The sequence below is a fragment of the Orycteropus afer genome, unplaced genomic scaffold, assembly GCF_000298275.1.
Source record: "Orycteropus afer afer isolate SDZICR_OR568_19922 unplaced genomic scaffold, OryAfe1.0 scaffold00070, whole genome shotgun sequence".
Classification (NCBI taxonomy): Eukaryota; Metazoa; Chordata; class Mammalia; order Tubulidentata; family Orycteropodidae; genus Orycteropus; species Orycteropus afer.
Window position 1 is genome coordinate 2,602,287 of NW_006921657.1, and position 12,242 is coordinate 2,614,528.

General features: G+C 50.9%; 2 protein-coding genes across 2 annotated transcripts in view; both read left to right on the top strand.

Annotated features, from left to right (window-relative positions):
* The window catches only part of CAMK2G (calcium/calmodulin dependent protein kinase II gamma), a 65,038-nt gene extending 64,494 nt beyond the window's left edge, over positions 1-544 (top strand). The window contains exon 22 of the mRNA XM_042780915.1: positions 312-544. Within this exon, the coding sequence (XP_042636849.1) occupies positions 312-544 (233 nt within the window). The remainder of the gene's footprint in view (positions 1-311) is intronic.
* Positions 545-6,704: 6,160 nt separating this feature from the next.
* Positions 6,705-11,549, top strand: NDST2 (N-deacetylase and N-sulfotransferase 2). Its single transcript, XM_007940601.2, has 13 exons — positions 6,705-7,709; positions 7,907-7,994; positions 8,322-8,476; positions 8,649-8,834; positions 9,105-9,233; positions 9,369-9,551; positions 9,644-9,740; positions 10,020-10,143; positions 10,280-10,454; positions 10,656-10,826; positions 10,929-11,038; positions 11,224-11,326; positions 11,424-11,549. Exons 1-13 carry the CDS (start codon positions 6,705-6,707, stop codon positions 11,547-11,549), a joined length of 2,652 nt encoding a protein of 883 aa, XP_007938792.1.
* Positions 11,550-12,242: the final 693 nt, after the last annotated feature.

The following is a 12,242-nucleotide window of genomic DNA, read 5'->3' on the forward strand; positions in this document are numbered from 1 at the left end:
GTTTCCTTATCTTATAATGAAGAAAATACCGACCAACGGCTACAGCTCACGCATGTGCAACCCCAGCACAATGCCTAATTAAAATAGTAGACACTGCCATTATTGTCACCACCTTTTTCTTCCTTTTGCATTAATTTGGAGACCAATGTGATGAGGTGTCCAGCCTCTATAGCATGTATGGGGAGGGCTTGGAGGCTCTAGGAATGGTTGTTGGGGAGAGGGTGAGACTTGGAAGTGTGGGTTGGGAAGAAGATGCAGGTCCCATGCCTGATGCCCCTCCTACCTACCCTATCCTGCCCTGCCCCCTGCAGTCCTCTCCAAGAACAGCAAGCCCATCCATACCACCATCCTGAACCCGCACGTTCACGTAATCGGGGAGGATGCTGCTTGCATCGCCTACATCCGCCTCACCCAGTACATCGATGGGCAGGGCCGGCCTCGCACCAGCCAGTCGGAGGAGACTCGGGTCTGGCACCGCCGGGATGGCAAGTGGCTCAATGTCCACTATCACTGCTCAGGGGCCCCTGCCGCACCGCTGCAGTGAGCTCAGCCACAGGTGCACCTGGGGGCAGGGCTGGACAGATGGGATCAGAGGAGAAAGAGGAGGGTGGGCAGGGGCATGGGGGAGGAAGTGTGGGCTATCCTGTGGGATTTGGGCAGTATGGTCAGACAGACTTGGGACCCTCTTCATGACGCCAAATTGAGTGACATTATTCCCCTCCCTAAGCCTCAGTTTCCTCTGCTTGAGATGAGGCTAAGAGTGGTGCCTACTTCACTGAGTGATTGTGAGGATTAAATAAGATACCGTAAAGCACTTAGTAAGTGCTCAGCAAAGGTGAGGCAATGTTATATTTAAATGTTAGCTTCTCCCCACCCCCCACCTAGTCAGGCAGACTTGGCCAAGAGTGCAGTGTCCCTGGAACTCCTCTGCGTGCTCAACATCCTCTGTTCTATTACCACGTTCTGTCCTGTTTGACAGGGGCATTAGGAGATCCCAGCTGGAGGTCGAACCTTCGCAGCCAGTGGCTCTGGAGGGCCTGAGTGACAGCGGCAGTCCTGTTCGTTTGAGGTTTAAAACAATTAAATTACAAAGCGGCAGCAGCCAATGCACGCCCCTGCATGCAGCCCTCCCGCCCGCCCTTCGTGTCTGTCTCTGCTGTACCGAGGTGTTTTTTACATTTAAGAAAAAAAAAAGAAAAAAGATTGTTTAAAAAAAAATGGAATCCGTACCATGATGCGTTTTAAAACCACCGATAGCCCTTGGGCTGGCATGAAGGCAGGAGTTTGTGTGACGCCTACCCTGGCATGAGCACTGGGCTTACCCACCAGCCCAGAAGAGGAGCTCAGCCTCTGGCCCCTAAGGACTCAGGGGGACCAGGCAAGAACTCTGACAGAGCTTCGGGGCCATGATGTGATTTCATCCCTGGAAGGGGCCTGCCTGCTCCAGGTGTGGGAATGGACTTCTTCAGAACTTGCATGGGTGCCTAGAACGAGGCTGATGAGAACATCGTGGCTGTCAGACCTGCGTGGGAGAGAACGCAGAGCTCCCAGCCTGCTATGGAGGCAGCTGAGATGCAGTGGCCTCAGGACTGAGGGCCCGGACGTTTGCTGTACTGTTCCATGTAGTGTACAAGGGAAGAGAATTGGTGCTGCAGAAGTGTGTTTGAGACAAAGCCAATGAGAAACCTCGTGTTAGTCTGACATGCTCACTTACTCATCCATTTCTATAGGATGCACAATGCACGTGGGCCGTGATATTGAGGCCTGAACCCTTGCAGGGAAGGGGGAGGGGTTGCCGCTTTGCTTCCTGTTTGTTTTCTTATAACTTAGCAAGGAAAGAGCCAGGCCCTGGCCGGGTGTCTCCTTGCCACGTTTGGCAGTTCTGTTTCTGTGCTGACTTGGACCATCTTTGTCTTGCCTTTTCATGATGGTGGTCCCAGTACTGATTCTCATTTGGACCTGGGCCCTCTGCCAAGTGCCCCTGTGGGTTAGGAAGAGTGAGGCAGTGGGATTAGAGGTGGCAGTTGTTTCTATGCATTCAGGCTGCCCTCAGGGCCTGCCTCCCTTTTACTCTTCCCTTGCTGCACGTCCATCTCCGTTCCTGTCTGAGATTGACCTGACTACTCTATCAAGAAGAACAGGTGTCCTCTTTAAAGAGGCCTCTTTACTGACCAACTAAAGCATAGACTTAATGCTGGACAATCTGCATGGGCATCACCCCACTCCTACTTGCATGTCCTCAAAAGAGGTGTCCAGAGCCATGGCCCCTACATTCATTGCCCCTCTCTGTGCTCAAAGAGTTCCATTCCAAGAGAGAAAGATCTGTGCTCTAAGCAGATAGCAGAGAAGAGAATGGAGGAGCAATTGGTCATGGCTTTGGTTTCCCCAAATCAGCTGTTCAAAGTTGTCTGCACAAATATCTGCACTTTGGGGGAAAAGGTAGGTAGACCCCAGCTCCCTGGACTACCTCCAGGAGGTACAGGAACAGGGGGAAGAGGCAAAGCTACGGGTTTACCTTGGAGCCAGCTGAGACCAGAGCAGACTCACAGACGCTGGTGCTTGGATTTGGCCAGGCTTCTCCGAGCACCTCATGCATGCCCCAGCCCCTGGGCCCTGTCCCTTTCCTGCTCAGCAGCCTGCAGTGCCAGCACGCAGACACCTTCACCACCAAGTTTGGTTTTGCTGGCTTGAAGACGAATGGTCTTAGAGTTCATTGAGACCCATAGCTTCATATGGCTGCTCCAGCCCCACTTCTCCTTAGCATTCTTCCTCCTCTTCTGGGGCTAATGTCAGCATCTATAGACAATAGACTACTTAAAAAAAAAAAAAAATCACCTTTTAAACAGGAAATGGGAGGCATTTGATGCAGAATTTTTGCATGATGACATAGAAATAATTTAAAAATAGTGTTTGTTCTGAATGTTGGTAGACCCTTCATAGCTTTGTTACAATGAAACCTTGAACTGAAGATATTTAATAAAATAACCTTTAAACAGTCCATTGTGTTACTACTGTTGGAGGCGAATGGCCAGGGCCTTAGATTCTAGCAGCCTGGATTACAAGGCTTCAACATGAAGTGATGTGCTTTCTCCAAGTTTCTTTGTAGGATAAAATACCCTCATAAATTCTTTAGCCTCCAACCCCTCCTCTTAGCTGCTGAGACTAGTTTGGGGTGGGAAGGAAGGATGTAGCCCATTAAGAGGTGGAGTATGGGGTCTCACCCCGCCTCTGGGCCCCGCCCGCTGTCAGGACCCGCCCCCGCCCCCCTCGCAGCTCAGTGGGCAGGCCCGGCTCCCCCTCCGCAGGGTTGAATGGACGAGCCCATACCCTGGGCCCGCCCCTGTACCCGGAGCTGGGGCGCCAACGCTGGACAGACTGTGCCACCCGGCGGGTAAGGGGGACGCGCTCCTGCGGGCTGGGCGTGGAGCCCGCCATCCAGGAGGCTGCGGCTAGGCTGAGTGCTGCGGAGGACCGTTCGGCTCCCCGGCGCCTCGGCCACGCGACTGCCAGCCTCGGGGCGGACAAGGAACTGAGCGGGTGCTGTGATCGGCAGCGCGCCGCCTCCCCCCCCTGTGGGAGCGGTGGTTGGGCCCGGCTGCGGTAGAACGTTCGCTCGGAGATGGCGGAGCCGCCGCGTCGCGGCTGGAGCCCCCGAGAGCCGGGAAGCCGGGCAGCCCCGGGACGCGGCGGAGCCCGGGGACAGCGGGGACGCCGCCCAGTCCTCCGGGTGAGCCGCCCTTGAGGAAAGCTCCACACTCAGAGTGTGGCCCCCACCCACAGACGCCCTCAGTTTCTCCCTTCAGAGGCTTCCCCCTCAGTGTATTGCCACCACAACCACCTTCAGTGTTGCCCGGGCGACCCCTCAGTGCGGGCCAGTGCGCCCCTCGCCCAGTGTCTTTCCACTAGCCTCCCTCGTAGCTGCCTCATGCCCCTCAGCTCGCCCGGTCAGTACGGGGCTCCATCCTCTCCTCGGGGCTCTCCTAGCCTGGTGCCTGCTTGGATGTCACCCCAGACTTTCCTTAGTGCGCCCCTTTATTGCCCCACATCCGATGCCCTCTTCATATCCACTTGTGACCCCCATATACCCTCTCAACAGAGCTCCTCCATCAGTGATTCCAGCTGTGCGAGCCCCTCTGTGGGAGCCCCTCATGCCCATTTCTCCCCTCTGTACCCCGCCTAGCGCACTGCCCACACCCAGTCATCACCTAGTTCGTATTAGTGTTGCTCTCTCCCAGCCCAGGCCGGGGTGACCCCATTTGGTGTCTGCCTCCCTCCTCGGAAACCTCCCACCGCACAAATGTGTAGTCCCCCACCTCAGTTTTCTTCCTTCACTATTTATCATCCCACCCTAATAGCTATAGCTAACACTCATCCTACCCTAATAGCTCTCTCAGCACCCCTTCCCTAAATACTGCTGCTTTTTCTAGATATGAAGCTAAAATGCAGTGATGAAGAGCATGGCTTTGGAACCTGACAGGCACGACTTTGAATCTCAGTTTCTCTACTGACTGGAAAGCTCTGTGATTCTGGGCAAGTTACTAAGCTTCTCTGGGCTTCAAATTACTCATGTAAAATGGGAATATTAATCGTAGTTCTAATCCCGTAGATCTGGAATGTTACACTAAATATATGTACAGTTCTTACAAGAGTGGCAAGTAATATGCTCTCAAAAGAAAGTTTAATATTAACAATACAAATGATCTGTCTTAAGTATCCACTTACAACCAAGTCTTCCCTAAAGGGTTTCGTTCATTCTTAGCCTTCATCCCTTCCCATCACTATTTTCATCCTCTCTCCCAGTTCTCTTCTCATGTCAGTTAGTCATACGTAGGCTAAAGCTGAACTTGCTTAAATCATTCATCTCAATTCTGAAGGACCTTGGCTCTGCTTAATCACCCTGGAGATGTATAGAGTGATAGAGCAGGATTGCGAGCGACTGACCTGACTAGGAGTGACTAAGGTGGGGAAAGTGGCAATAAAGCAGTCTAAGAAAAATAAGAAAAAAGTTCCCAAAATTAGGTCTTCTTAAAACTATATTCTGACTGTGTTATCCTTATTCCTCTTGTTAGTTAGATATGACTTAAGTTTCTTTTGCTCTTTGTCATCCAGCCCCACTCACTCTACTCTGTTTTTATAACAGGACTCTGAATCCCTCATGTCTCTCTAAGCTACCTCAGAGACCCTTCTGAGCTGCTCAGGAATGGGATCGTAACACAGTAAAACCTGCAAAAGCTAGAACCTGTGTAAGGTCCACTAAAAGGAACGATAGAAAAGTGGTAAGACTGTACCTTGTCAAAGGCAGATGTGTGAAACTGGAAAAACAAGGCAGTCCCACCGAGTTCCTGCTCTCACAAGTTTTACTTTACCACCTAGGCTAGGTTAGGAAAGAGAACTGGAGTGGGCAGGGAAAGGGACTCTGGAGTTAGTTCTCTGGCTTTTCTCAAGTCCCAGTGTTGTGACCTACTCTGGGCTACATTTTTATCTCTTCTCATAGGTGAGGTAAAAGGCAAAAAAAAAAAAAAAACCATTGCTTTTGAGTCATTTCCAACTCATAGGGATCCTGTAGGACAGAGTAGAACTGCCCGACCAGATTTCCAAGTCTGTAATATTTACAGAAGCCGACTGCCACATCTTTCTCCCAAGGAGCCACTAGTGGGTTCAAACCACTAACCTTTCTGTTAAGAGCTGAGCACTTAACCACTGCTCCAGCAAGGCTCCAGGTAAAGGGCAAAGGATGGGTAATTTTTCACAAGCAGTAGAAAACAGAGTCTGTAAGTTCTAAGTTTGGAAACTAATAGAATGATTATCTAGCAGCAACTGTCTTTCCTGTGAACTCCCTCATGAGAGTGTCCACCTGACTGCAAATTCGTTAGTGCTGTTAGGCTATGATATTGAGATTGATTGATAAGGGAAGATTAACAGGCTCATGAGTTCCTCTTATCTGATATTACATTGGAGCATGGGACTTTTGGGGCTTTCCATCCCTTCCTCACAGAAAGACCAAAGCCCCTACTGACTGACCAGCTTGCTCAGGGGCTGGGTACTTCTTTCAGAACAATTTCATTTTCAGCTTCCTAGGCTGTTTGGCTGCTTGTTGATGGGAGGTTTGTCCTCTTCTAGCCCTTAAGTATATTTGCTCCAACTCTGAGCTTAGCTCAGGGAGGAGAATTTGGATAGTATTTTAAGAACAGAAATGAGCTATGAAACAAAGGTATGAAGTTCAGTTGTGTTCTTCTACAGGAGCTTGTTTTTGGAGAACAAATCATCCAGTAAGCAGGAGGTAAGAGAAATGGGGTGAGGAGGGAAATAGATTAAAGGTAGAGTTTCAAGGGGAGAAGTAACCCATCAATTTATCTGTCTTTCAGATAGTGGGGGCAGAGATTGTGAACTTTGCTGACTTCTGATGTGAGGAACTCAGCCAGGGCCCTAGGGTGGAGCCTGGCCAGATTTGCAGCCTGGAGCCATGGGCCAGGGGGCCATGGTGACCTGAGACCTATGGACTCTGTCCAGTTGCCCTGTGCTGCCCCTTCTCTCTCTCCTGTCTTATACTAAGGGGACCTTCTCCACCTCTTCAGGGAACTGACCTGAGGGAATCTCTTTCCTCTATTTTTCCAGCCTTCCAACGTCTGAGAGAGCCTCAGCTTATAGAATTACTACCTCCCATCCCCTGAGGTGGTCCCATTTCCTGCCTCCCCTCCCCCGCCATGCTTCAGCTGTGGAAGGTGGTACGCCCAGCTCGGCAGCTGGAACTGCACCGCCTTATACTGCTGCTCATCGCTTTCAGTCTGGGCTCCATGGGCTTCCTGGCTTACTATGTGTCTACCAGCCCCAAGGCCAAGGAACCTTTGCCCTTGCCGTTGGGAGACTGCAGCAGTGGTGGAGCAGCTGGCCCTGGCCCTGGACGGCCTCCAGTCCCACCCCGGCCCCCCAGGCCTCCAGAGACAGCTCGAACTGAACCCGTGGTCCTTGTGTTTGTGGAGAGTACATACTCACAGCTAGGGCAGGAAATTGTGGCCATCTTGGAGTCTAGTCGTTTTCGATACAGCACTGAGCTGGCACCTGGCCGAGGGGACATGCCCACACTTACTGATCATACCCATGGCCGCTATGTCTTGGTCATTTATGAGAACCTGCTCAAGTATGTCAACCTGGATGCCTGGAGTCGGGAGCTGCTAGACCGGTACTGCGTGGAGTATGGTGTGGGCATCATTGGCTTTTTCAGAGCCCATGAGCACAGCTTACTGAGTGCCCAGCTCAAGGGCTTTCCCCTTTTTCTACACTCAAACTTGGGGCTCCGAGACTACCAAGTTAACCCTTCTGCCCCGCTACTGCATCTCACACGCCCCAGCCGCCTGGAGCCTGGATCACTGCCTGGTGATGACTGGACCATCTTCCAGTCTAATCACAGCACATATGAAGCAGTGCTTCTTGCCAGCCTCCGGCCAGCTGAGCTCCCTGTGCTAGGACCAGTACCTCACCGTGCCCGACTTCCCACTGTGGTACAGGACCTGGGGTTGCATGATGGCATCCAGCGGGTGCTCTTTGGCCATGGCCTTTCCTTCTGGCTCCACAAACTTGTCTTTGTTGATGCTGTTGCGTATCTCACTGGTAAGCGCCTCTGCCTGGACCTTGACCGCTACATCTTGGTAGACATCGATGACATCTTTGTGGGCAAGGAAGGTACCCGCATGAAGGTGGCTGATGTTGAGGTCAGTGTTTGTTTTTCCTCACTCACATTGCTTTCATTAGAAACTGTTTCAGGCTTTGTCCTATCAGACTCCCTTGATTCTGAGCTTGTCATAAGTATATCCCCTGTCCTTTCCAGGCAGGAAAAGTACTACTTTGCATTTTTCTCCCACACAGTCTGCTCTCTCCTGATTTCTTATGTCACTCCTACCCTTCCCAGGCCCTGTTAAACACTCAGAACAAACTCAGGACCTTAGTCCCCAACTTCACCTTCAACCTGGGCTTCTCGGGCAAGTTCTATCATACGGGTGAGCTTATTCCCCTGCTCTTTCAGCGTATCAGTCTTAGCTTGATCTGTCCCTTCACTGTCCAATCTCCTTAGGCTGACAAGTTGGGGAAAAGGGACACCATTTGGGGTCACAATAGTGTGAGGAGCCAGTGGTGGGTATGAATTTAGGTTATCATGGGAGGCTGGAGGGCAACTTGGCAGTGGAGAAAATAAAAAGTCCTAGGTGAGTAGAAATCAGTAATGTCCCAGGGATGGAAGATGGTCCTGATATACAACAAAGGAGGGCACAGCGGCTGACTGGCTGTGGTCATTGAGCGGGTGGTCAGTGGTCAGTATGTGGTCATAGGGACAGAGGAGGAGGATGCGGGGGATGACATGCTGCTGAAGCACCGCAAAGAGTTCTGGTGGTTCCCCCACATGTGGAGCCACATGCAGCCGCACCTGTTCCACAATCGCTCCGTGCTAGCTGACCAAATGAGGCTCAACAAACAGTTTGCTCTGGTGAGACCCTTGGATCCCTTCCTCATACTTTCTCCCAAAGATAATGCTTCCTTTTTAACCTTCCCTTATGGGACACCCTTTCCCTACCCTTTCCATTGTTCTTTCCCCACCCTCTTTACCCTCTGCTCCCCAAACCTCACCAGGTCCTGGTGAGCGTCTATGCCGTTCCCAGGAACATGGGATTCCCACGGATCTGGGGTATGCAGTGGCCCCCCACCACTCAGGTGTGTACCCTATCCACACTCAACTCTATGAGGCCTGGAAATCTGTGTGGGGCATCCAGGTGACCAGCACTGAGGAGTATCCCCATCTCCGCCCTGCCCGCTACCGCCGTGGCTTCATTCACAATGGCATTATGGTGAGGGACCCCCAATACAAACTTGAATCAAACTCCAATATTTAGTCTCCAAACCTGCATTGTCCAGTCAACTGCCAGTCTAATTTTATCCTCATAATAACAGTAGTGGGTAGGGGGGTGAAAAGTCATACTGCACATAGCAAGAACTTTATTGCTGTAACTTCAGACTAAGTACTTTACAAACCCAGGGAATCCCAGTACCTCAGAACCTTTCTCCTTCTTGTTCTGCCTTTCAGATCTCATCTATCCCTGTTTCTTCTTCCCATTCAGGTGCTGCCTCGGCAAACATGTGGCCTCTTCACTCACACCATCTTCTATAATGAGTATCCTGGAGGCTCTCGTGAACTAGACCGGAGCATCCGAGGTGGAGAGCTCTTTCTGACTGTGCTGCTTAATCCGGTAAGGTGCTGCTAGGAGGAAGGGCTAGAAGATTAGAAAGCCAAAATGTTTGCAGGCTGGGATATTTGCTCACCAAGGCTGATTCTAAGGTAGGATAGGCTTTCCAAATATGACGTGCCAGGTGCCCCTTTGCAGATCAGCATCTTTATGACCCATCTGTCCAATTATGGAAATGACCGGCTGGGCCTGTACACCTTTGAGAGCTTGGTGCACTTCCTCCAGTGCTGGACACGGCTGCGCCTGCAGACCCTTCCTCCTGTCCCTCTCGCACAAAAGTACTTTGAACTCTTCCCTCAGGAGCGAAGTCCCCTTTGGCAGGTAAGGGTAGATCTCAAGCAATTAAGAAACATGATGGGGCTAGATGTTGGAGAGGAGATTAGGCCTTACCTGATTCCTGGCCTGCTCTTCAGAATCCCTGTGATGACAAGCGGCACAAAGATATTTGGTCCAAGGAGAAAACCTGTGATCGGCTCCCCAAGTTCCTCATTGTGGGACCCCAAAAGACAGGTGAATCATCCTTAGCCATCTTTTTTTGCCCTGCTTTAAACCCAAAGTATTTTGCCAAGGGACTCCTTTCTCATCTCACCTGGTTGCTCACTAATATAATCTCTTGAGACTGATTAGGATGCATGGCCAAGTTGAGAACCACTGTTTTAACTCTTCCTGGGCCTCTCTCAAAGTTTTCTTCTCTCACTCTAATTGGGTACTATTTTTGCTATTCAGAGTGGTTATTTCTTCACCTCCTTCAGATTCATGGTGTTGAGTTGGTTTCTCTCTCCCATTTAGGGACCACAGCTATTCACTTCTTCCTGAGCCTACACCCGGCTGTGACTAGCAGCTTCCCTAGCCCAAGCACCTTTGAGGAGATTCAGTTCTTCAACGGCCCTAATTACCACAAGGGCATTGACTGGTGAGACTGACAACCATTAGAATGCTTCTCAGAGTAATACTCACTCCCCCAAAATACCCCATTCCAGCTTCTATCACCACAGACATCTGGCCCTTTCATTCTTTGCAAATTTCTCTGCCTTTCTGCTGCTTTCTAGGTACATGGACTTCTTCCCTGTCCCTTCCAATGCCAGCACTGACTTCCTATTTGAAAAAAGTGCCACCTACTTTGACTCAGAGGTTGTACCACGGCGGGGAGCTGCCCTTCTGCCAAGAGCCAAGATCATCACTGTGCTCACCAACCCTGCTGACCGGGCCTACTCCTGGTACCAGGTCTGCCTGAAGCTAAGGATAACACCAGTGCTTAAGGAAGGGAGGTGGTGACTGCTTAGAGAGGCAGAAAGTAATGAGGGTAGGGAGACTAAACTAGTGTCTTGGGAAAGAATTCCTGTGTTATCTGATAACCAGACCAAGAGTAAGGGCAGAATAATTCTGTCAAATCACCAGTCCTTTCTCTTCCTACTTGTCCTTTAGCACCAGCGAGCACATGGAGACTCAGTTGCTCTGAACTATACCTTCTACCAGGTGATTTCAGCCTCTTCCCAGGCCCCTCTGGCACTTCGCTCCCTGCAGAACCGCTGTCTTATCCCTGGCTACTATTCTACCCATCTACAACGCTGGCTGACTTACTATCCTTCTGGACAGGTAGAGTCCCCCAGTAGCCCTCATTGGCTCCCCCTCCCTTCCTCTTGCCTTCAGCCCAGAAGTTTCTAAGGATGACAGAGAACTGCATCCCTGTCTCTTTAGTTGCTGATTGTGGATGGACAGGAGCTGCGTACCAACCCAGCAGCCTCAATGGAGAGCATCCAGAAGTTCCTGGGTATCACACCCTTTCTGAACTACACACGGACTCTCAGGTGGGAAAACATGACCCAGGGGAGTAGTACACTGGGAGAAATGGGGAAGCAGGTTGACTGTGTCTGTTTGGAAGAGACATGGGTTTCCTGCCTCACAAGGAGAGACATGTCCATGTGGACTGGCAGGGGTGGTATGCATTTATGGACTTGGATTTCTCGATACCTAATGGCCTCTTCCTGAGCAGGTTTGATGAGGATAAGGGATTCTGGTGCCAGGGACTTGAAGGTGGCAAGACTCGCTGTCTAGGGAAAAGCAAAGGCCGGAGGTACCCAGATATGGACACTGAGGTAAGTAAATGCCTGGAGCAGAGTAGCCCTCTGAGCTTCCAGATCTGATTCTGACTCCCACTCTTTACCATGTGTGCCCTCATTTTTCTTCTATTAGTCTCGCCTTTTCCTTACGGATTTTTTCCGGAACCACAATCTGGAGCTGTCGAAGCTGCTGAGCCGGCTTGGACAGCCAGTGCCCTTGTGGCTTCGGGAAGAACTGCAGCATTCCAGTCTGGGCTGATGTCCTGTCTCTTGTACCAGCAAAAGCCCCTGCTTCCTTAAGGCGCAAGCTCAGAGCAGGACCCACAAGGGGGATTAGAGTGGCCTGGCCCCTCCCCCTTCTACCTCAATGGCCCCAAGAGCTAGGATGAATGAGAAGTGAAGGGCATCCATTTCCCATAGCTCTGGGGTCTCATAAAGAGATTTCTCTTAGTACCCTACATCATGGTACTAGGCACCTCTGACCCATGGTCAGGGGAGGAGGGGAGGAATGAGATGGTTTAGGCAGGATATAGAGGAACATTCTAGTCCAATGATTTCTCTTTTCATCCCAATCAACTGTCATCTATGGGAGGGAACCCTTGCTGTGGCCCCTTCAGTCAGGCAATGGGACCTACCTGTGGCCCGGCCTTCCTAATGTCATTCACATTGAATGGGGATGAGGTCGGACAGCGGCTCACAGAGCTGAGTATGAGCCCTAACTATGGGCTAGAAATATCCTTAATAAACATCCTTATTTTTCTGTTTTGTTTGCCTCACTGGGGTGGGAAAAACTTAAAAAAATAGCAAATGTCAGGCTGATTACCCTAGGTTCAAGGTTCACCCCCAATGGAAGGAAAGAAGGGAGAGGCCCAGGCAGACTAGAGTAAAAAAAGGAGTTGTTTATATATTTATAAATGCCAAATAAATACCAGAGGCCACCCAACGCCCCCTC